The 25,750-nt window shown below is 46.1% G+C and overlaps 1 protein-coding gene across 4 annotated transcripts in view; it reads right to left on the bottom strand.

Annotated features, from left to right (window-relative positions):
* The window catches only part of LOC144610520 (nuclear receptor subfamily 5 group A member 2-like), a 45,839-nt gene extending 21,222 nt beyond the window's left edge, over positions 1–24,617 (bottom strand). The window contains exons 1-3 of one of the 4 annotated variants that reach the window (XM_078429295.1): positions 24,430–24,578; positions 12,186–12,278; positions 9,100–9,215 (exon numbers count right to left, since the gene is read on the bottom strand). In XM_078429295.1, the coding sequence (XP_078285421.1) occupies positions 9,100–9,201 (102 nt within the window). In that variant the 5' untranslated portion in view covers positions 9,202–9,215; positions 12,186–12,278; positions 24,430–24,578. Of the gene's footprint in view, positions 1–9,099; positions 9,216–12,185; positions 12,279–15,709; positions 15,830–24,429 lie in introns of those variants that run through there. The other 3 variants (XM_078429292.1, XM_078429294.1, XM_078429293.1) reach the window with 3 other exon arrangements.
* Positions 24,618–25,750: the final 1,133 nt, after the last annotated feature.

Consider the following 25,750-nt stretch of genomic DNA (forward strand, 5'->3'; position numbering starts at 1 on the left):
GAACTACAGCCAAAACGGTACACGATAGCGTGACAATTTTAGGCCCACCTTACTCACCGTCATCGCTTTAATGGTCAAGCAAGTAGTTTTATTGAAATCGGTGTTATATTTTAAAGTTATTCACATTTTAAAGTTTAAATCTATCTCCTAGGGAGGGAGGAGGGAGGGAGGGAGGGGGAAGGAGGTGGGGGGGAGGGAGGAAGGGGGGAGGAAGGTGGATAAGGGGGGTTGAGGGGGATGGAGAGGGGGAAGGGGAAGTGGGGAGGGGAGGGGGAGGGGGAGGGGAGGGGAGGGAGGGGGGGAGAGGGTGCTGCACCAATGCAGGAGAGGTTTGGGTCCAACGGGTCCATTTGGTCTAGTTTACTTTCAAGTTTGCTCCTCTTGCCTTAAAACTATGCCCCCTAGTCTTTGACATTACAACATTTCTATAAAGAGAACCCATCAAATTCATTTTATTTTTCCACAGGTCTTGACAATTATTTTTTGGCGGCACGGTGGCGCAGCGGTAGAGTTGCTGCCTTACAGCAAATGCAGCGCCGGAGACTCGGGATCGATCTGGACTACGGGCGCCGTTTGTACGGAGTTTGTACGTTCTCCCCGTGACTTGCGTGGGTTTTCTCCGAGATCTTCGGTTTCCTCCCACACTCCAAAGACGTACAGGTATGTAGGTTAATTGGCTGGGCAAATGTGAAAAAAAAAAAAAAAGATTGCCCCTAGTGTGTGTAGGATAGTGTTAATGTGCGGGGATCGCTGGGCGGCGCGGACTCGGTGGGCCGAAGGGCCTGTTTCCGCGCTGTATCTCTAAATCTAAATTCTCAATGGCCCTTTGAATGGTTTCCTCAGAGTGCGCTGGTTTCCTCCCACATCCCAAAGACATTCTGGTTCATAGGTTAATTGGCCTCTGTATATTGGCCCTCGTGTGTAGGGAGTGGATGCGGAGGTGGGATAGTGCGAAATTTGTATGAACGACTATCGGGTGATCGACGGTCGCTTTGGACTCGATGGGCCGAATGGCCTTTTTCCACGCTGTATCTCTAAACACAGGGCTTGCCTCTACATTCCACGGACATCATTTTTTGGCATGGACATTGTTGGCTCAACAGCCCATTCCTGTGCTGTACTGTTCTATGTAACAACAAGGAACTGCAGGTGGTGCTTTAGCAAAAAACCGACACAAAGTGCCGCAGTTGCCAATCCAGTATCTGGGTTGGCGGACAGTGCTGAGGAATGGCGAGGGAGTGGGATGGTGATCATTTTCCATCAGCTTATTTACACAAACTAATCCACACTGTGTCCTTTTGAACTTTGCCTAACGACACTCATTATCGCTGTGCAGAGAACCTAGCCAGAGACCTTTGATTCTGAGAAGATAATTAAGTTGATTATATATGATAGGCTTGGAATTTTTATTTTCTTCAGCACTTTGACTGTCACTGCATGGTACAAAGTCTTCCTGGCAACTTAACACTGGAGCACAGAGGAATTCTGCCACCTCTGAAGAAGGGTCCCGACCCGAAATGTCACCCATTCCTGGTGACCTCCAGAGAAGGTAGACACAAAATGCTGGAGTAACTCAGTGGGACTCAACTGCGGAGCATCCTGGACAATCCAGCTCACCCGCTCCATTACACACTGGTCAACCTGAGGAGCACCTTCAGCAGCTGACTGGTCCCACCAAGATGCAGCACAGAACACCACAGGAGATCCTTCTTCCCTGTGGCTCTCAAACTGTACAACTCCTCCCCCTTCTGTCATGGGGCAGACTGACCCCCCCATCCCCCACCCCCAATCCTGGAGTTTCCACTTGTCATTTTAATTTCATGTTTCATGTACCTTGTCGCGTTTTCTGACTGTTAGCAGATCAATTTCTCTCCTGGGATAAATAAAGTTCTATCGCATCGCATCGCATCGCATCGCATCGCATCGCATCGCATCGCATCGCATCGCATCGCATCGCATCGCATCGCATCGCATCGTATCGTATCGTATTGTATCGTATCGTATCATATCGTATCATACTCAATGCCCCAACAGATGAAGACAAGCATACCATCCATAACATCTTCTTTGCCAGTTGTGTTGCCTTTCAAGAACAAACGCACGTGGGCCCCAAGATCCCTCTGTACATCAGTGCTGTTAAGGTTCTTGTTGGCACGTGGAACTGACCATGCTGCGAACTAAATTGGCTCAGGTGCCATTGTTGAATCAACACCTTGCTCCTGGAGTATGCGTTGCTATTGAGGGCGTGCAGCGTAGGTTTACTAGGTTAATTCCCGGAATGGCGGTACTGTCGTATGTTGAAAGACTGGAGCGACTAGGCTTGTATACACTGGAATTTAGAAGGATGAGAGGGGATCTTATCGAAACGTATAAGATTATTAAGGGGTTGGACAGGTTAGAGGCGGGGAAACATGTTCCCAATGTTGGGGGAGTCCAGAGCCAGGGGTCACAGTTTAAGAATAAGGGGTAGGCCATTTAGAACAGAGATGAGGAAAAACCTTTTTAGTCTGAGAGTTGTGAATCTGTGGAATTCTCTGCCTCAGAGGGCAGTGGAGGCCAATTCTCTGAATACATTCAAGAGAGAGCTAGATAGAGCTCTTAAGGATAGCGGAGTCAGGGGGTATGGGGAGAAAGCAGGAACGGGGTACTGATTGAGAATGATCAGCCATGATCACATTGAATGGTGGTGCTGGCTCGAAGGGCCGAATGGCCTACTCCTGCACCTATTGTCTATTGTCTATTGTCTATTGTGTATGCGAGCTCCATTGTGAAACTCATTGTGACTGATTACAGAACACCTCACTATCCTTGCCAGGTCAGTCAGTGTCACAGCCATGCCTTCATAAGTGAGTGCTACCCGTGGCATCATCATTGGGGCTTCCATGAATAAGTTTCCCAGCAGGTGAAGGGTTAAAAGACTCCCTGTTCTTTGCAGCACACTCTGTTTGAGCAGCCAACACCCAGTTCCAAAGCTGCCCATCGCACACCTTCCAGGGTCAGGAGTGTCTGGTCAAAGATAAATCAGTGCAATAAAATAGCACCATGCTTTCCTTCTGGAAGTGGCACAGGTTTGATTCAAAAACTCCAATTTATGTCGGCAAGGAAGGAAATGTGCAACTAGTCTATCATGTAGTAAAGTTAAAGGTGAAGGGTAAAATATTTAATAGGAATATGATGGGTAACCTTTTCATATAAAGGGTGGTGGGTGTATGGAACAAGCTGCCAGAGGAGGTAGTTGAGGCAGGGACTATCACAACGTTTAAGAAGCAGCAGCACAGATACATGGATAGGACAGGTTTGGAGGGATATGGCCCAAATGCTGGCAGGTGGGACTAGTGTAGCTGGGAATTGTTGGCCAGTGTGGGCAAGTTGGGCCGAAGGGCCTGTTTCCACACTATATCACTCTATGACTCTATGAGTCGTAGAGTTACACGTTGGAAACAGGCCCTTCGGCTCAACGTCCACGCCGACCATCTGCACTAGTCCCACCTGCCTGCATTTGGCCCATATTGACATTGAATGATTGGAAATTTGATATTGCATAATGGCAGGCACACCAATGTGAATTACACATTGTAATCGATGGTCAGCATGGACTCAATGGGCTGAAGGGCCTTTCTATGCTGTATCGTTCAATTCAATCTGGATTCTAGACTAGAAGTGGCTGGGTCAATTTCCTGGTTGACATAATTTCATGCAACAAAGATCACCAGCGTGATCTAACACATTCCCTGTTATTTGCGCTTAGAAATTGTGCGTCAACTGATCCAGTTTATCGACTCTCAAATTTGACAAGAAACTCTCTTTGTTTTTTAAATCTCTCCGTCGGACTCTTTCCCAGTACTTGTCTTTGCAACGTCCTCCAGCCCACACACTACTCTGAGTTTGCAATCATACAGCTCTGACCTCTTCCAAACTAAATTGAATCTCACCAAAAATGGCAATTGTACCAGGCCAGCATCATTGGATTGGGACTTGCCTTCTTACAGCAGTGTGCAGCACAAACACTCTCCTCACCTTTAAGATGCTCTTTAACACCTTCTTCTTTATCCAAGCCCTTCCTCACCTGCCCCAATGGGCACTACATTGACTTGGTGTCAAATTAGCTTTGATAATACATCAGGGAAATTCCTTGGGACATTTCACCATGTTGAAAAAAAGAGGTTTTATCTAACATGTTCTTGTAGACCCTTTATTGCAATTTTCCACACAGATAATGGAATACAGGTCCTTTACAGTTTCGTATTAGTTTTGTACTTTCTGAGATACAGCACGGAAACAGGCCCTTTGGCCCACTGATATGCACAGAATTCAGATAGATCTGTGTTCTATATGAATACATGCACTAGTCTATGCACTAGTCCCACCTGCCTGCATTTGGCCCATATTGACATTGAATGATTGGAAATTTGATGTTTATTGCTGTTCAATTTAGTTTAGTTAAGTTTAGTTGAGTTGAGTATAGTTGAGTTGAGTTAAGTTGAATTTTGAGTTTATTTTAGTTGAGTTGAGTTGAGTTCAATTTAATTTAGTTGAGTTTAGTTTGCTTGAGTTGAGTTTGGTTGAGTTGAGTTTGGTTGAGTTGAGTTGAGTTGAGTTGAGTTGAGTTGAGTTGAGTTGAGTTGAGTTGAGTTGAGTTGAGTTGAGTTGAGTTGACTTGAGTTGAGTTGAGTTGACTTGAGTTGAGTTGAGTTGAGAGTTACAGGATGGAAACAGCCTGTTCGACCTCACAAATCCATGCTGACAATTGAAAACGTGTCTGCATGTGTTCCACGTTAACCTCACTCTCATCTCACCTGACACACCAGGGGAAATTTACAGAGGCTGATTAAACTTCAAACCCACGCATCTTTGGGATATGGGAGGAAACCGGAGCACCTGGAGGAACCCACGTGGTCACAGGGAGAAGGTGCAAACTCCACACAGATAACATCAGAGATCAAGATCAAACTCGGGTGTCTGGCGCTGTGAGGCTGCTGCTCTACCAGCTGTGTCACTGTGTCACTGTCTAACGTTTATATGGTAGGTCTACCTTGATTATGAATGATATTTCATGAGCCAGGTTACTGGAAACCCAGGCAAATGTTCGCAACTCTCCTTGTTTTTTTTTTCCAACTCAAAAAAATGTTTTTAAGTCATTAAGTTTTTAAGTTTAACTGTTTCCATCCTGTTTTTAAGTCGGGAAAACAATACAAGAAAAGTCATGAACTTTTGCCTCTGCAGGAGGTGCTGGGTTACCAGGAATCTGGCTCATGATGAAAATCTGACTTGACGTAAAGTCCCATCCAGGCCTTTCCAGATCCTCCTCGCTCCTACCTGGCAGAAGGTACGGAAGCTGGAAAGCTTGCACCACCAGAGTCAAGAACTGCTTCTTCTCCTCTGTTATTAGACTATTGAATGGTCTTTCCATAAGCCAAGGTCCCATTCGAAACATTTCTACCCCATTACAGACATTGGTCTATGGAACTGATATGCTGAGAATTATATTCTGCACTATGTATCTTCCCCTTTGCTCTATCTGTTGCACTTGAGTTTGTAGCTTGATAGTACCTATGTATGTTATATCTGATCTATTTGAATAGCATATAAAACAAAGCTTTGCCCTGTACCTTGGTACACGTGACAATAATAAACCTAAACCTAAACCAATATTCTCCCAACCAGCAATCACCCCGTACACAAACACTATCTGACACACTGGGGACAATTTAATTGAGGCCAATTATCCAACAATCCTGCACGTCTTGGGAGTGTGGGAGGAAGCTGGAGCACCCAGAGGAAACCCACGCGGTCACAGGGAGGATGAACAAACCCTGTACAGGCAGCACCCGTAGTCAGGATCGAACCTGGATCTCTGGCGCTGTAAGGCAGCAACTCTGTCACTACGCCCTATTCTGGGTAATGTTAAAGTGATTGTTCAGTGAAATAAAAGGATCGTAGCAAGTGTGTGTAGAACAATGTGACTGGTGTTTCTGTGAACAAGTGGACATTCCAGATTCATGGAGGAATAAATTTACGGGCAAGTCTCTGGACCAGAACCCTTATATAATCTGGACACTTGTTATAGTATAATAGGCATGAGACTCTTGGGCAGAGAAGTAGAAACAAATGTTAATTCCTCAACAATGTAGAACATTGCAAAGAAAATTGCAAAGCATTTTTCTTAAAATAAACTTTCTAACTAATGAATGTGTCTTTCAAGGGCTCGTTGTCTTTGTTTTCTCCATCTATCAGGATGAACTAGAAAGGAGCTTCCTGTTTATGGACATTATCTGACAGTGTCATATCTCCCCTCGCCAACCTCTGTGTTCAATTGTCAGTAAACAAATCCTGTTCAGGAGCGCAAAAAAAATCCCTTTTGAGCAGATTGTTCCTGGATACGATAAAGGATGTTACCCCCACTGGCCCTTCCACTAGCAGAGTATCTGAGATTACCAGTGTTCATTCATTATTAGCACATTGTTCCATCGGGCGGCACGGTGGCGCAGCAGGAGAGTTGCTACCTCACAGCGCCAGAGACCCAGGGTTAATCCTGACTACGGGTGAGTTTATACTTTCTCCCCGTGACCTGCGTGGGTTTTCTCCCAGTGCTCCAGTTTCCTCCCACCCTCCAAAGATATACAGGTTTGTAGGATAATTGGCTTCGGGTGAAATTGTAAATTGTCCCCAGTGTGTGTAGGACAGTGTTAGCCTGTGGGGATCGCTGGTCGGCACAGGCGTGGTGGACCAAAGGGCCTGTTTCCGCGTTACAGAAGGTGCCTAGTGTGTAGAATAGTGTTAGTGTACTAGTCAGCTGGACTCGGTGGGCCGAAGGGCCTGTTTCCGTGCTGTATCTCTAAACTAAACTAAATTCCAGCTGCTTCCAGCAATATTGAGAAAAGGTATCAATTACTCCACAAGATGAAACAGTTGCAATAGATATGCAATAGTATACACAAACACACACACACACGCGCGCACACACACACACACACACACACACACACACACACACACACACACACACACACACACACACACACACACACACACACACACACACACACACACACACACACACACACACACACACACACACACATATATACATATATATATATATATATATATATATATATATATATATATATTTATTTATATATATATATTTATATATATATAATAATTAAGTACAAGACAACTTGTTTGTAACCAGCCAGAGGAACATTGTGATCTTGAAAGGCTTGTTACAAAATCAAAGGGGTCTGAGGATTTACTATAAATAACAGAATAAACAGTAAACCTTGTTGCTCCTGTTAACTTTCACAAGGACGCCCTTGATACAACACTTCCTCATTCTAAAACAATATTTGTTGCCTTTATAGCCCCTGTACACCAATGTATTGCTCCTCTACTCACTTGAAGGTTACAACATATCTCCTAAACACTTGGTTTTCATTAGGGACTGATCTACTTGATCTTGAAAAGCACTATGCCCAATCCAGCGATTCATTCACGCAATGTGGGCTGGTGTTTAGTACATTAGAGTCAGAGAGTCATACAACGTGGAAACAGGGCCTTCGGCCCAACTTGCCCACACCGACCAACTTATCCCATCTACACTTGTCCCACCTGTCTGCATTTGCTCCATATCCCTCGAAACCTGTCCTATCCATGTACCTGTCTCAATGTCTCTTAAACATTGCGATAGTTCCTGCCACAACTCCCTCTTCAGGCAACTTGTTCCATACACCCACCAAACCGTGTAAAAATGTTACCCCTCTGGTTCCTATTAAATCTTTCTCCCCTCACCTTAAACCTACGTTCTCTGGTTCTCAATTTGCCTACTCTGGGGAAGAGACTGTCTAAACCGATCTATTCCTCATTCTAAGGTAGACACAAAAGGCTGGAGTAACTCAGCGGGTCAGGCAGCATCTCAGGAGAGAAGGAATGGGTGACGTTTTGGGTCAAGACCCTTTTTCAGACAATTCCTCATTCTTCTACGTTGTTCTTGAAATGAATCACTAGTTGGACTGTGCCACTTTAGACTTTACATTTTAGAGATATAGTGTGGAGATACAGTCCGAGTAGACCAGCAATCACCACATGCACTAGTGCTATCCGACACACTAGGGACAATATACAATTTTGCCCAAGCCAATTAACCTACAAACTTGTACGTCTTTGGAGTGTGGTAGGAAACCGGAGCATTAGGACAAAACCCACGTGGTCACAGGGAGAACATACAAACTCCGTACAGACAGCAGCCGTAGTCAGGATCGAACCCGGGTCTCTGGCGGAGTGAGGCAGCAACTCTACCGCTGTGCCTCCCCACTTGTTGGGCATCCGTAAGAACAAGGTTGCAAGAATGCCTGCAAACAGGATCAGGGATAAGTCACCAGGCTCTTCAAGCCTGCCCCACCATTCAGAATGTAGAACATAGGACAGAACAGAACAGGAACAGAACCTTCGGCCTCTAATGTCTGTGCTGAACATGATGCCAAATTCAACCAATAGCTTCCGCCTGCACATGATCTATATCCCTCCATTCATCACATATCCATGTATCTAGGTAAATGCCTCTTCATTTCCGCAATCGGCTGGAGAGGGGTCTCGACCCGAAACGTCACCTATTCATGTTCTCCAGATATGCTGCTTGACCTACTGTTGCTCCAGCACTTTGTGTATTATCCAGCGTCTGCAAGTCTTTATTTCTACTGTCTTACCTGCCTCCACAACCACCGCTGGCATCACATTCCAGATACCCATCACTCTCTGTGCAAAATACCTCCTCCACACATCTCCTTTAAACTTTCCCCCTCTCTGCCTTAAAGCGTTTGAATTGATTGCATTTTTGTATGGTATATCTGATCTATTTGAATAGCACATAAAACAAAGCTTTTCACTGTACCTAAACCAAAATTCTCCCGACCAGCAATCACCACATTCACAAACGCTGTCTTACACACAAGGGCCAATTTACAATTTTACCCACGCAACACTACCACTGCCGTTGTTTAGGTTAAAACCTATTGGGAGCCAACGTCTAGGGTTAGAGAGGTTGATGGCTGGTCTCGTCTCTAATCATATCCTCAAGAATTGGCTGACAAGGCTTCATACCTTACAACTTTCGCAAGTTAGGAGTCCATAGTGGTATCCAGAGACTCTGTCTCCACAAATCGGACACGAGTCCTCGGACATCGATTCAACAGGATACTCCATCTTAACCTGGGAATCTATGATTCAAAGAAACAAAATGTCATTGATTGCTGCATCTGATGTGGCAGTCCCTTCTCCTAATTATCCCTCCATCCCAGGCTGGCCCTGTTGAGGCAAAGCGTTTGAACAAAATGTTTGGGTGGCACAGCGGTAGAGTTGCTGCCTTACAGCGCTTGCAGCGTCAGAGACGTGGGTTCAAACCTGACTCCGGGTGCTGTCTTTACGGAGTTTGTACGTCCTCCCCATGACCTGCATGGGTTTTCTCTGGATGCTCCCACACTCCAAATACGTACAGGTTTGTAGGTTAATTGGCTTGGTAAAATTGTAAAATTGTCCCTAGTGTGTGTAAGATAGCGTTAATGTGCGGGAATTGACTCAGTGGGCCAAAGGGCCTGGTTCTGTGCTGCATCTAAACTAAATTAAAAACCATTAATCCTATCTATTCCTTGATGCTTTGTGTTATTTTTCAGAAGGTGGTATTCTTTTTTGAGGTAGACAGTGTGCATTCAAGCTACTACCCCAGAGATTGGAGTTCAAACTCTCGGCTGACTTACTATACCGAGGGAGTGCTATAGTCAGCCAAGAGTTTGGCCCTTCGGCCCAACTTGCCCGTACCAACCAACATGCCCCACTTACACTAGGCCCACCTGCCCATGCCCATACCTGCCCAAACACATACCACCTGCCCATATGTAGCCCATATCCTTCTATACCTATCCTCTCCATGTACTTGTCCAAAGAGATATTTATAAAGTTTTTTTTGGTGAGAGTTTGCTATACAGAAATTAGTTCTAGCATTTCTTCCTCCCATATAGACCTCATCAAAAATCCCTCACTGTCTGTAAAATGCTCTGAGGTGTTCTAAAATAGCAATATAAAATGAAAATTTTATTCTTGATTTTTTAAATTCTCTTTTAAAAAATTCATCTTGTAATGATTTTAGTTTTAGTTTTTTAGTTTAGAGATACAGCATGGAAACAGGCCCTTCGGCCCAACCGATTCCACGCCAACCAGCGATCCGTGCACACTAACACTATCCTACACACACTAGGGACAACTTACACATACACCAAGCCAATAAACCTGCAAACATGTACGTGTTTAGAGTGTGGGACCATCCAGAGAAAACCCACGCAGGTCACGGGGAGAACGTACAAACTCCACACAGACAGCACCAGTAGTCAGGTTTGAACTCGCGTCTCTGGCACTGAAAGGCAGCAACTCCATCGTTGTGCCACCTTGCAACCAATGCCGTCCATCAACAGCAAACAAATTTTGTGCCGTCACCAAATTTGGCTATATTATCATTGAAACATAAAAACATAGGAAATAGGTGCAGGAATAGGCCATTCAGCCCTTCGATCCAGCACCACCATTCAATGTGATCATGGCTGATCATCCACAATCAGGTTTCATTGATTCCATCATCCAGATCTTGATTGTTAACAGCCAGAGCTTCAGAACTGACCCCTGTTGTGCTCCTTAGGCCAACACTAAAATAACTTATACTCTGCTCTCTACCTTATACGCGATCCCCAATACTCTGCGCTCTAACTTGTACCCCTTAATTTGAAAGATCCAGGAGATACTACGACATTGGTAGATGCTGGATTCTTCTTGACCGGGGTGACTAGACCCATGGGTCACCACCTTAAAGAAAAGGGTCAGCCACTCAACTCTGAGATGAGAAGAAATGTCTTCACTCAGAAGTAGCGAAACTTTGGAATTCTCTGTTCACCGAGGTTCAGTTGTTCAAGACACAGATCGATAGATCTTTGGAATCAGAGGTTATTGGTTACTGTGGGTAAATGGCTCTGAGGTTAATGCTAAACCATGAGTTTACTGATTAGCAGATACCAATGTGATGCTGAATGACTCCATTCCTTCTGTTCTTTTGCTCCTAACTAGTCTTATTTTACAGGAGAAAGTTTGAGCTGGCATGGGATTGGCCAAGGGCGGCACGGTGGCACAGCGGTAGAGTTGCTGCCTTACAGCGCCAGAGACCTGGGTTCAATCCTGACCACAGATGCTGCCTGGATGGAGTTTGTACGTTCTCCCCATGCCCTGCGTGGGTTTTTCCCGGGTGCTTTGGTTTACTCCCACTCCATACAGGTTTATAGGATAATTGACTTCGGTAAAATTGTAAATTATCCCTAGTGTGTGTAGGACAGTGTTAGTGTGCGGGGATCAATGGTTGGCATGGACTCGGTGGGCCGAACAACCCGCTTCTACACTGTATCTCTAAACTAAACTCTAAATCCATAGAGCCATGTCATAAAGTCCTAGTTATAGAGACACAGCGAGTTAGAGCAAGGATATAGAGTGTTCAGCTCACATCACTAATCAACAAACACCCATCAACACCAATCCTATCCTTTTTACTCTGCATAAACCCATCAATATCTCCCCCCCCCCCCAATATTCTACCCCTTGCCCATGGGCTTGAGGTAATTTACAGTGGCAAATTAGTTTAGTTTAGAGATACAGCGCGGAAACAGGCCTTTTTGGCCCACCGGGTCCACGCCGACCAGCGATCCCTGCACACTAACACTATCCTACACCCACAAGGGACAATTTTTACATTTACCAAGCCAATTAACCTACAAACCAGCACGTCTTTGGAGTGTGGGAGGAAACCGAAGATCTTGGAGAAAACCCACGCAGGTCACAGGGAGAACGTACAATCTCCATACAGACGGCACCCGTAGTCGGGATCGAACCTGGGTCTCTGGCGCTGCATTCACTGCAAGGCAACAACTCTACCGCTGCGCCACCGTGCCGCCCTTAATCTACCAGCCCGCACAACTTTGGGACGTGGAGCACCAGATGGGCCGAAGGGCCTGTTTCCATGCTGTTATCTCCAAATTAAACTAAACATTTCACTGTATCTCAGTACATGTGACAATGATAAAACCTCAACCCAAACCAAAGCTCTACTGCTGTGCCACCCTGTTCGAGTCAGGGCTCCTAACACATTGCAAACTCACCAAGTATTTCCAGAGCACTGTGAGAGATGGCTATTCACTGGAGTAAGTCCCGGCTAACAGTTCCCTTTGTTTTAAACGCTGTTATTGTTTCCCCTGAAATACAGTACAAAATGATTCACAGGATCCGTTGTGAAATTGTGAGGTTCAACTAGGAAGACAGCTGAGCTGTCAGTGTGCCCTTTCAAAGCCCAAGGTTCAACACAGAGCAAGTTATATGTTTCTTTAAGATTTTCATAAAAGGATACTTAATCCCAACCCAGTCATTCCTTCTTGGCCCACCCTAGTCAGTCCTTCTCTTATTTTCACTGGAATTTAGAAGGATGAGAGTGGATCATAAAAACATAAAGTTCTTAAGGGATTGGACAGCCTAGATGCAGGAAAAATGTTCCCGATGTTGGGGGAGTCCAGAACCAGGGGTCACAGTTTAAGGACAAGGGGTAGGCCATTTAGGACTGAGATGAGGAAACACCTTCTCACCCAGAGAGTTGTGAATCTGTGGAATTCTCTGCCACAGAAGGCAGTGGAGGCCAATTTGCTGAATGTTTTCAAGAGGGAGTTAGATTTAGCTCTTAGGGCTAGCGGGATCAAGGGATATGGGGAGAAAGCAGGCACGGGGTACTGATTTTGGATGATCAGCCATGATCATATTGAAAGGCAGTGCTGGCACAAAAGGCTGAATGGCCTACTCCTGCACCTATTTCCTATGTTTCTATGTGTCTATGTTTCTCCCTGCTCCTGTCCAGCAGAAGGTACAGTAGCTTGAAAGCGCGCACCACCAGACCCAGGAACAGCTTTTTCCCCACTGTTATCAAGCTTCTGAACAACCCTTCCATAAGTTGGGGTACTGCCCGATTCACTTCTATACCATTGTGGACATTAGACTTTGTCTGTGCAACTGCTCTGCTACAATGGTGAGAAACATATTCTGCATTCCCTGTATCTTCCCCTTTGCTGTACTGTACTGTATTGTACGTATGTTTTACTTGATTGCAAAGATGTATGGTATTATCTGATCTGATCAGATAGCAAAACAATTTCCGTTGTACCTCGGTACAAGTGACAGCAAGAAACCTCAACCCAACTTCAATAACTATCCAAACATAAAATACTGCCTTTCAAAGGGCTAATGGCCAAATGGATACAAAGGTGCCAAGCCCATGATGACCACTTGTTTGGCATGGACATGGTGGGCCAAAGGCCTGTTCCGGTGCGGAGCAGCTCGATGATCTATGACAGAGATAAGATCTCTCCTTGGAGTTTATGGAGTTGGAAAGAAGGAAATGGAGAGGGCAATTAGCTTGCCACCTATCTGTAGGGTGGCATGGAGGGGGCAGGTGCAGGTAAGGAAGCATGCTACAGAGAAATGTACATTACATGCTAACAATGGGCGGCACAATGGAGTGGCTGGTAAAGCTGCTGCTTTATAGCGCCAGAGGTCCGGGTTCGATCCTGACCTCTGTGTGGAGTTCGGACCATTCCCCATGACCACATGGGTTTCCACCGGCTGCCCCTGTTCCCTCTGACATCCCAAAGATGTGCGGGTTTGTAGGTTAATTGGCCCTCTGTACAATTGCCTCTAATGTATTGGGAGTGGGATAACATGGAGTTAATGTCAGTAGATGGTTGATGGTCAGCGTGGACTCGATGGGTTGAAGGGCCTGTTTCCATGCTAGATCTCTAAACCAAACTAAACTAAATTAAACTAAATTAAACTAAACTAAACTAAACTAAACTAAACTAAACTAAACTGGTTGACAGGGCACAGAGTGCAGAAACTATTCATCAGTGGTCTTCAGGATCATTGACCTGTGAATATTGATTAAAAACTGTGGAAACATCCCATTTATCTCCTCAGTTTAGTAGTAAAATGGGGTTCAACTTCAACTGGATTAGTTGAACAGAGAACACCACAGTTCGAAGGACAGGATGTTCAGTGCCCATGTCTCAGTGAAAGAGACTTCAAAAGCACGGTGGCACAGCAGTAGAGTTGCTACATTACATCGCCAGAGACCCGGGTTTGATCCTGACTGCGGGTGCTGTCTGTACGGAGTTTGTACGTTCTCCCCGTGGCTGCGTGGGTTTTCCCCGTGTGTTCCAGTTTCCTCCCACACTCCAAAGACGTGCAGGTTTGTAGGTTAATTGGCTTCAGTATCTTGTCCCTAGTGTGGAGGATAGCTGATCAGGGTCGGCAAGGACAGTGAGCTGAACGACCTGTTTCGATGCCATATCTCTAAACTAAACTAAACTGAACCGAACTAAACTAAACTAAAATAAAGTCAAGTCAAGTCAATTAATCTAAACTAAACAAAGCTAAACTAAGCTAAACTAAACCAGGAAATCCCTATTGAATGAGATATCATGTGGAGGAAACTAACAGCATTTGAAGGCTCTGCCAGAGAGATGACCCTTTGCCAAATTCAATGTAGCAAATGACAAACAGGTTCCAGGAACATGCCCTCTGCTCCCAGAAAGTGCAAACATTTTCAGAGATAACAGAATAATTCAGCAGAACACTGAGTGTCCGCACTGTAAAAGGAACAACTTGTGCGGTGACTTATTTATTTATCGGCTGCTGGTCAAAGTGTCGTGGGTGTGTGAGCGCGTGAGTGAGGGGTTGAGTGAGGGCGAGTCTGTCTAAATATTGACGCCAAGCCCCCCGCTACCACCATCCAAACCTTGGTCCAGCCCAACTCCTGAATCAGTGTCGAGAGGACTGAAGTTATCACTATTAGTGTATGTAGAAAGAGTGGAGGGAAATAGCTTTAAGGTGAAAGGGGAGAAATTTTAAAGGGACATGCAGGACAATTTTTTTTACACGGAGAATTGCTTGGTGCTTGGAATACACTGACCAGCATGGTGGTGGGGGCATGAACGATAATGGCATTCAAGAGGCTTTTGGATGCGCATGTATATGCAGGGAATGGAGGGATATGGATTATGTGCCAGCAGAGGAGATTAGTTTATCTTGGAATTATGTACAGCACAGACATTGCGGGCCGAAGGGCCTGTTCCTGTGCTGTACTCTTCCATTGAAAAGCAAGTTAATTACAGCATGGAGCATGGAAACATGCATTTCAGCCCACCGAGTCCACGCTGACCTGTTAACACTAGTTCTATGTTATCCTACTTTCGCCTCCACTCCCTACACAATAGGAGCAATTTACAGAAGCCAAACAACCTTCGGACCCACACGACTTTGGGATGTGGGAGGGAACCAGAGCACCCGGAGAAAACCCACGCGGTCACAGGGAGAACGTACTAACTGCACACAGACAACACCCGAGGTGAGGATCGAACCAGAGTCTCCGGCGCTGTGAGGCAGCAGCTCTGTTGCGAACAGAGCAATTTTAAGACAATCCTAAAGTTGCAAAGATCCTTTTGGGTCTTTTGCTTGAAATGATGTAATGATTTAAGGGATGAATGAATGAATTTGGAATCCTTGCGAGTAAAATATCTGTGGAGATTGAGATTTACCAGCTGCATAATTAAAAAGAGAAACATTGCGTTAGCTTTCCCGTACTCACTTTGTACCAACATTTGTTCTGATCCTGAATCCTGAATGTAGAGGAAGTTGGTTTCGGTGTCTATATCTGGCAGCATTGTCAAAGCTCCAGGCTGCTGGTTAGGTGCTTGCTCCTGGAGATACAGTGCACAGTTAGCAACGCTCTGAAGCAACTGTGGTGAGCCCTCAGGCAGTGGGCTGGAAGCATCTCCACAGGAAGGGGGAGGAGGAACAGGGACACCCTCTGGACTGACATGATGACTGGCCACTCCTAACTCCTTCCTTGTCATCCAAAGGGCTGGAGAATAAGTGACAGCCATGGAGGCACCTACTACTAACTCATTAACCCTGTCAGTTTTTACCATGGCTATTTACCACGCCGACCACCGGGTCCACGCCGACCACCGGGTCCACGCCGACCACCAGGTCCACGCCGACCACCGGGTCCACGCCGACCACCGGGTCCACGCCGACCACCGGGTCCACGCCGACCACCGGGTCCACGCCGACCACCGGGTCCACGCCGACCACCGGGTCCACGCCGACCACCGGGTCCACGCCGACCACCGGGTCCACGCCGACCACCGGGTCCACGCCGACCACCGGGTCCACGCCGACCACCGATCACCTGTTCACACTAGTTTTGTCTTGCTCCACTTTCTCATCCTCCCCCGAAACACAAGGGGCAATTTATAGAGGCCAATTAGTTTAGTTGTGTTTGGTTTAATTTATTATTGTCATGTGTACCTAAGTACAGTGAAATTGTTTTGGTTGCTTGTTTTCCAGTCAAAGAAAAGACTATACATGTTTTCAACCATGCTGTTCACAGTATTTATTCACAAAATGCTGGAGTAACTCAGCGGGTCAGGCAGCATCTCAGGAGAGAAGGAATGGGTGACGTTTCGGGTCGAGACCCTTCTTCAGACCCTTCTCCCATCTCCAACGGACCCCCTCCTCTTGGACCCCCCCGGTTGGCCAACTACCCTCACTAGAACTTTTCATCTCCAATTGCCGTCGTGACATTAAAAATAAAATCTTATACATACTGTTCGCAGTGAACAGGTGACTGATAAAGGGAATAACATTTAGTGCAAGATAAAGTCCAATTACAGATAGTTCAAAGGCCTCCTATGAGGTAGATGGGAAGCAAGCACCGCACTGTAGCTGGGGAGGGAACAGTTCTGTTAACAGGCGGGAATAACCTACAAACCCACCTGTCTTTGGGTTGTGGGAGGAAACCAGAACACCCAGAGGAAACCCACGCAGTCGCAAGGGAGAATGTGCAAACTCCACATAGACTGGGGTTGCCAACTATCTCACTCCCAAATACGGGACAAGGTAATGTCACCGCCCCGTGCCCCACATGACCTAACCCAGCCAGCGGCCACGTGCTCCCGCTCCGCCAATGGCGGCCGCCCGGGCCGGGAGGCGGGTTGCTATGCAACCTCCGTTAGGCGGCGCCCGGGCCTCCGGACCTGGGCTGTCCGGAGCTAAAATGTCAGAAACCTAGAGTGTTGGGACCTAAACTGTCCGTACCTACAGCGTCGGGGCCTGCAGTGTCCGGGCCTACAGTGTCCGGGCCTACAGTGTCGGGGCCTACAGCGTCCGGGCCTACAGCGTCCAGGCCTACAGCACCCCCCAGGCATAATGCGGGACAAGGGCGGTCCCGTACGGGCGGTCCTGTACAATGTAGCCCAAAATACGGGGTGTCCCGGCTAATACTAACATAGTATAATTAGCATAGTGTCCTGGCAACCCTAACAAAGACAGCAATCGAGGTCAGGATCGAAGTTGGGTCTCTGGCGCTGTGAGACTGCAGCTTTACCAGCTGTGCCACTGTGTCGCCTATTGTAACACTTGATTATATTGGTTCATTCGGACCTCACTGAAATGGTGGGGTTGGTCACAACAATTCATTGGGCTCTGAAAATTCACCACACGGTCTGCTTTAGATGCCAGCTACACCTCTACGGAAAGGTGTCTCACGGGGTCATATCCAGGTGCCCAAGCTGTGGGTACAAACATGTGAAGCATCAACAAACAGGGTCCTGTTTCCACCGAGTCGCCTCTCTGGGTGCTCCTGGATGCAGAGTACCAGCCGGATGGAATGTATTAGCTTGTGTTCATTTAATTTTTGAAACACATTTTCTTTTCACCAATCTGTGTTGAACACCCTCTCTTGTTATATTCACGACTCCCTGCCATTTCTGGGAATGCAGTTGGTTCCTCTTCTGTGAAGACCTAACCAAAGTATCCTTTTGATTGCTCTGCCTATTCTTTGTTCCACATTATAAATCATCCCACTTCTGATTATGAACTGTAATCTGGAGTCTTGAACATGGACAGTGGCGTGGTATTTTCGATACAGAACTTATGGAGAGATGGCTGAGTGTGGAGAGTGATGGTTTAGTTTAAGAAAATAACTGCAGATGCTGGTACAAATCGAAGGTATTTATTTCACAAAATGCTGGAGTAACTCAACAGGCCAGGCAGCATCTCAGGAGAGAAGGAATGGGTGACGTTTTGGGTCGAGACCCTTCTTCAGTCTGAAGAAGGGTCTCGATCCGAAACGTCACCCATTCCTTCTCTCCTGAGATGCTGCCTGACCTGCTGAGTTACTCCAGCATTTTGGTGAAATAAATACCTTTGATGGTTTAGTTTAGTTTCGTTTAGAGATACAGAGTGAAAACAGGCCCTTTGGCCCACTGAGCGATCACCCATGAGCTGCTTCTATCCTGCACACTGTAAGCTGCCCAAGTGTACCAAGAGTGAATGAGAAAATAACTTTCGAACAGTGAGTGGTTGAGAAAATAACATCGAACTGGTGTGAATGGGTGATGGCTGGTAGGCATGGACTTTGTGGGCCGAAGGGCCTATTTCCATGCTGTACGATGATGCCTTGTCAAATGTCTTTGAAAGTCCAGGTCAACAACGTTTGCCTCAGAGAGACAGTGACAGCAAATGCCTCGGAACACAACTACATCCAAGTTTAAGTTTGCATAGAATCATGGAGTCGTGTAGCACAGAAACAAGCCCTCAGGCCAAACCAAGTTACACTGTCTACACTAGTCACACTGTCTGGCATTTGGCTCATATCCCTCTAAACCTTTCCTATCCATGCACCTGTCCAAATATCTTTAAAATATTTTATTATAGTACCTTCCTCAACTACCTCCTCGGGCAGCTCATTCCATATAGCCACCACCCACCTTGGGAAAACATTCCCCCTCAGGTTCCTATTAAACCTGCGGCACGGTGGCGCAGGGGTAGAGTTGCTGCCTTACAGCGAATGCAGCACCGGAGACTCAGTTTCGATCCTGACTACGGGCGCCGTCTGTATGGAGTTTGTACGTTCTCCCCGTGACCTGCGTGGGTTTTCTCCGAGATCTTCGGTTTCCTCCACACTCCAAAGACGTACAGGTATGTAGGTTAGTTGACTGGGTAATATGTAAAAATTGTCCCTAGTGTGTGTAGGATAGTGTTAATGTGTGGGGATCGCTGGGCGGCGTGGACTCGGTGGGTCGAAGGGCCTGTTTCCGCGCTATATCTATAAATCTAAAAAAAAAATCTAAATCTAAATTTTTCCTCGCTCACCTTAAACTTGTGTCCTCTGGTTCTTGATTCCCCTACTCTGGGTAAATGATATTCACCCTAATATTCACAATGCCCATAAACTTACACCATTTCCCCAGCGCTGATGGGATTTCTTCATAACCTCAGTCAAATTAATTTTGTTTTATTGATATAGCATTTAAACAGGTTTTTTGGTCTCTCAAGTCCTTGCTGACTATCGATCAATCATTCACACTAAATTCTATGTTATCCCACTTTCGCATCCACTCCCTTTTGTATGAAAAAGGTACCCCTCAGATTCCTATTAAATCGTTTCGCCTTCACCTTAAACCTATGTCCTCTGGTCCTCGATTCCCCTACTCTGGGCAAGAGACTCTGTGCATCTACCCAATCTATTTCCCTCATGATTTTATACACCTCTATAAGATCACCCCTCATCCTCCTGCACTCCAAGGAATAAAGTCTTATCATGCATATCATCTGTTTGGAAATATATTAATGATCCCTGAACTCCCTGACAGGACCTTTTGTAAAAAGACTGCTGTGGTTCAACAGTAACTGCTCAAGGGAATTCAGAGATGGGTTATCACTGCTGGACTAGCTGACAAATGCAATACCTTGCAAAAATTCACAGGAGTATGTATTACCATCACCATCGTCCTGGACCAGCCATATCGAAGCAATGGCCAAGAAAGCACACTAATGCCTCTATTTTCTTTGAAGGCTCAGGAAGTTCGGCATGTCCCCAACACCTCCCATAAGCTTCCACAGATGCGCTCTAGAAAGTATTTTATCAGGATGCATCACATCATGGTTTGGGAACAGCTCCATCCAAGACCGCAAGAAATTTGCAGGGTTGTGGACGATGCCCAGACCATCACGCAAACCAACCTCCCTTCCATTAATTCCATCTGATTTCACGCTGCCTCGGCAAGGCCAGCAGCACAATCAAGGACCAGTCGCACCCTGGACACTCCCTCTTCTCCCCTCACCCATCAGGCAAGAGGTACAGAAGTGTGAAAATGCACACCTCCAGATTCAGGAACAGTTTCTTCCCAGCTGTTCTACCTCATTGGAGGTACCTCATCAGACTACCTTTGATTGGACTTTAATGGACTTTAACGTGCACTAAATGTTATTCTCATTATCCTGCATCTGCAGACTGTGGATGGCCTAATGGTAATCGTGTATTTTCGCAGACTGGATATCGCACAACAATAAGCTTTTCACTGAACCTCGGTACACGTGACAATAATAAACAAACTTAACTAAAACAAAATGAATATGTGCATTGGAAGCACTTTGCCTTTGTCGCCCGATAGCTGGGTTGGCACAAACAACAAGTACGGGGCGGCACGGTAGCGCAGCGGTAGAGTTGCTGCTTTACAGCGAATGCAGCGCCGGAGACTCAGGTTCGATCCTGACTACGGGTGCTGCACTGTAAGGAGTTTGTACGTTCTCCCCGTGACCTGCGTGGGTTTTCTCCGAGATCTTCGGTTTCCTCCCACACTCCAAAGACGTACAGGTATGTAGGTTAATTGGCTGGGTAAATGTAAAAATTGTCCCTAGTGGGTGTAGGATAGTGTTAATGTGCGGGGATCGCTGGGCGGCACGGACTTGGAGGGCCGAAAAGGCCTGTTTCCGGCTGTATATATATGATATATGGTAAAGATGCCGAAGATAGACACAAAATGCTGGGGTAATTCAACTGGACAGGTAGCATTTCTGGATGGAAGGAATGGGTGTAACAGGATCGTTCCGAGTCAGCATGGATTTACGAAGGGGAAATCGTGCTTGACTAATCTACTGGAATTTTTTGAGGATGTAACTAGGAAAATTGACAGGGGAGAGCTGGTGGATGTGGTGTACCTCGACTTTCAGAAAGCCTTTGACAAGGTCCCACATAGGAGATTGGTGGGCAAAATTAGAGCACATGGTATTGGAGGTAGGGTACTGACATGGATAGAAAGTTGGTTGACAGACAGAAAGCAAAGAGTGGGGATAAATGGGTCCCTTTCAGAATGGCATGCAGTGACTAGTGGGGTACCGCAAGGCTCGGTGTTGGGACCGCAGCTATTTACAATATACATCAATGACTTGGATGAAGGGATTAAAAGTACCATTAGCAAATTTGCCGATGATACAAAGCAAGGTGGCAGTGTGAACTGTGAGGAAGATGCTATGAGGTTGCAGGGTGACTTGGACAGGTTGTTTGAGTGGGCGGATGCATGGCAGATGCAGTTTAATGTGGATAAGTGTGAGGTTATCCACTTTGGTGGTAAGAATAGGAAGGTAGATTATTATTTGAATGGTGTCAAGTTAGGAAAAGGGGACGTACAACGGGATCTGGGTGTCTTAGTGCATCAGTCACTGAAAGGAAGCATGCAGGTACAGCAGTCAGTGAAGAAAGCCAATGGAATGTTGGCATTCATAACGAGAGGAGTTGAGTATAGGAGCAAAGAGGTCCTTCTGCAGTTGTACAGGGCCCTAGTGAGACCGCACCTGGAGTACTGTGTGCAGTTTTGGTCTCCAAATTTGAGGAAGGATATTCTTGCAATTGAGGGCGTGCAGCGTAGGTTTACTAGGTTAATTCCCGGAATGGAGGGACTGTCATATGTTGAAAGACTAGAGCGACTAGATTTGTATACACTGGAATTTAGAAGGATGAGAGGGGATCTTATCGAAACGTATAAGATTATTAAGGGGTTGGACATGTTAGAGGCAGGAAACATGTTCCCAATGTTGGGGGAGTCCAGAACCAGGGGCCACAGTTTAAGAATAAGGGGTAGGCCAATTAGAACAATTAGAATCTGTGGAATTCTCTGCCTCAGAGAGCAGTGGAGGCCAATTCTCTGAATACATTCAAGAGAGAGCTAGATAGAGCTCTTAAGGATAGCGGAGTCAGGGGGTATGGGGAGAAAGCAGGAACGGGGTACTGATTGACAATGATCAGCCATGATCATATTGAATGGCGGTGCTGGCTCGAAGGGCCGAATGGCCCACTCCTGCACCTATTGTCTATTGTCTATTGTCTATTGTCTATTGTGACGTTTAGGGTCAAGACCCTTAGAAAGGTCTCGACCCGAAACGTCACCCATTCCTTCTCTCCAGAGATGCTGCATGTCCCACTGAGTTACTCCAGCATTTTGTGTCAATCTTCGGTTTAAACCAGCATCTGCAGTTCCTTCCTAGACAAGTGAAAGATGCCCACAGGCTTCCAAACCTGCTAAGAATACCTGGCAGAAGGTTGTGTCTATCGAGCAAGCTACCATTGTGAAAGCATATTGATTCTAGACCCAAACTGTACTCCACATTGTTTTTGATTGGAAAGGTTATAGTTGTGTAGAGTTCAAAGGAGGAATGTTATCTAAAGTCCATACACTTATCTGCAACTTTTCATTAGTTTGTGATAAGTTTAAATAACTCTGCAGATAGAATAAACATCGGGAAGGAAAGGAGCCCCACAGAAATGCTTTGTATTTTATTGTTTGCCCAGTTATTTCCTTTGCAAAATTTTGCGTCTTCTCCTTCCTGCTGTAAGATATTGCATGGACATAATCATAATTTAATATGTAGCTATGCTAACTTTCAAAAGAATTAGACAGCTAATAACTTCTGTACTCTTCTGTCGCTGATGTTGGTTTAGAATCTGTGCAAAGTTTTGGGTCAGCACAGCGGTAACCACCAGGTTCGTGAACCACCCTGAACAATCCTAACCCTGCACAACCCTAGTCCAGAACCAGGAGCCACAGTTTAAGAACAAAGGGTAGGCCATTTAGGACTGAGATGAGGAAAAACTTTTTCACCCAGAGAGTTATGAATCTGTGGAATTCTCTGCCACAGAAGGCAGTGGAGGCCGATCCACTGGATGTGTTCAAGAGAGAGTTAGATACAGCTCTTAGGGCTAATGGAATCAAGGGATATGGGGAGAAAGCAGGAATGGGTACTGATTTTGGATGATCAGCCATGATCATATTGAATGGCACTGCTGGCTCGAAGGGCCGAATGGCCTACTCCTGCACCAATTTTCTATGTTTCTGCTTCTATCTCAGCAACAGAACACTACAGACTACCTCTTGCACAATCATGGACTTGTTTTCTTATTGTGCATTTTTGCAAAGTTGTCTTTTTTTTTTGCACATTCTTTTTTTCATTATCTTGTGCGATTTATGTATAATTTATGTTTTTGCATGTTGTTTAAGCGCCTTCGATGCTGCTGAAGGCATGCTTTTCAATGTACTTGTACCTCACCTACGTATACATACAACAATAAAGTCAACTTGATTTGACTTGACTTGAAGATCGACACAATGTGCTGGAGTAACTCAACGGGTCAGGCAGCATCTCTGGAGTAAAATCTCTGGGGTGGCACGGTGGTGCAGCAGTAGAGTTGCCGCCTTACAGCGCCGGAGACCCTTGTTTGATCCTGACTACAGGTGCTGTGTGTACAGAGTTTGTACGTTCTCCCTGTGACTGCTTGGGTTTTCCCCGGGTGCTCCGGTTTCCTCCCACACTCCAAGGACCTGCAGATTTGTAGGTTAATTTGGTTTCTGTAAATTGTGAGTTGTCCCTAGTCTGCGTAGGATAGTGTAATGGAAGAAGTTTCATTAAAATTGGTGTTATATTTTTTAAGTTATTCACATTTTAAAGTTTAAATCTATCTCCTAGGGAGGGAGGGGGAAGGGAGGGAGGGGGAAGGGAGGGAGGGGGTGGAGGGAGGGAGGGGGGGAGGAAGAAGGATAAGGGGGATAAGGGGAAGGGGAGGGGAGTGGGGTGGAGGGAGAGGGAGGGGGAGGGGAGGGGGGAGGGAGGGCAGGAGGAGAGGGGAGGGCAGGAGGAGAGGGGAGGGGGAGGGGGGAGAGAGTGGGGGAAGGGGAGGGGGTGGAGGGGGGAGGGGGGAGGGGGAGGAGAAGGGAAGAGGGGGGGAGAGGGGAGGAGGGAGGGGGGAGGAGAGGGTGCTGCACCAATGCAGGATAGGTTGGGCCCAATGGGTCCACTTGGTCTAGTAGAGTCATAGATTCAGGCAGCATGGAAACAGGCCCTTTGGCCCATCTCATCCATTCTGACCAAAACGCCAATCTAAGCTTGTCCCATTTACCCGTGTTTTAACCGCTAATAAAGCCCTCCCAACTCACACTAGACTTCCCAGCAACAGACATGTCTACTCACTTGCATTAAAAGAGTGCTCCATCGACGAAGCTCGATAAACCGCTCCAACCACACAGGCTGACATGGTTTTTCCAGTCAGATTCTCACATCACACGCAGAGCAATCCAAAATACATTTATTTTCAGGTGCAGAAAGAATCCCGCTGTGCCCAATGGAAGGAATATAACTGACTCCTTCTTGTGTACGATGTGCAATCTGGACTTTGCCCACACTCTGATTGCTGAGATGTTGTAAAAATGGTAACTCCACCTTGCAGTCAAATGAGGATCAGGCCCATAACCTCTTACTAAGTCCCAGTCGCGAAAGCACATCCAGCGAGCACATATTCATTTGCAATCCTTGTCTGTGTGTGAAAGACAAATAAAAGATAAGGGGTTGTTGACTGATAGCGAAGAGAGAGAAAAATGATTAACTTGATTCCGAGGAATGGGATCAGCAGGACTTCATTCCTTGGGTGAAGAATTCTATTTTTCAGTAACTCTTTGACCAGGTTGTCGATTGAGGTTTGAAAGCAACGGGGTTGCATATCTTCCAAGAATCAACGCGGATCGTTAATGTTGCTGAATCGCCAGTTCCGTCATGTAGAACATGCAACAGGGAACATTGAACATAGAACAGTACAGCACAAGAACAGGCCCTACAGCCCACAATGTCTGTGCAGAACTTGATGCCTATACCATCTCTCAGTGGTCTTCCCTCATTGAGAGTGTCTAGGACTAAAGGTCACAGCCTCAGAATCAAAAGACGTTCTTTTAGGAAGGAGATTTCTTTAGTCAGAGGGTGGTGAATCTGTGGAATTCTTTGCCACAGCAGTCTGTGGCAGCCAAGTCAGTGGATATTTTTTAAGGCAGAGATAGATTAAAAGATTCTTGATTGGTACAGGTGTCAGAGGTTTTGGGGAGAAGGCAGGAGAATGTGGTTAGGAGGGAGAGATAGATCAGCCATGATGGAATGGCAGAGTAGACTTGATGGGCCGAATGGCTTAATTCTACTCCTAATCCTTATGACATGAAAAGAAATCTGCAGATATTGGAACTTGAAACAGAAATATAAGTGCTGGAAAACCAAGCAGCATCCATGGATAGAGAAACTACGTCACCAATGAAACTAGTCCTCTCGTCTACTCCTAAGAACTTGAAGCTTTCAACCATCTCTACTTTGGCGCCATCAATGTTTACAATGGAGTGTGTGTACTGGTTCACTTCCTGCAATCAATCACAATCTCCTTTGTCTTGCTGACATTGAGGGAGAGGTAGACAAAAAAATGCTGGAGTAACTCAGCGGGCCAGGCAGCATCTCTGGAGAGAGGGTTGTAGTCTAG

Source organism: Rhinoraja longicauda, chromosome 37, assembly GCF_053455715.1.
Source record: "Rhinoraja longicauda isolate Sanriku21f chromosome 37, sRhiLon1.1, whole genome shotgun sequence".
In the NCBI taxonomy this organism is placed as follows: Eukaryota; Metazoa; Chordata; class Chondrichthyes; order Rajiformes; family Arhynchobatidae; genus Rhinoraja; species Rhinoraja longicauda.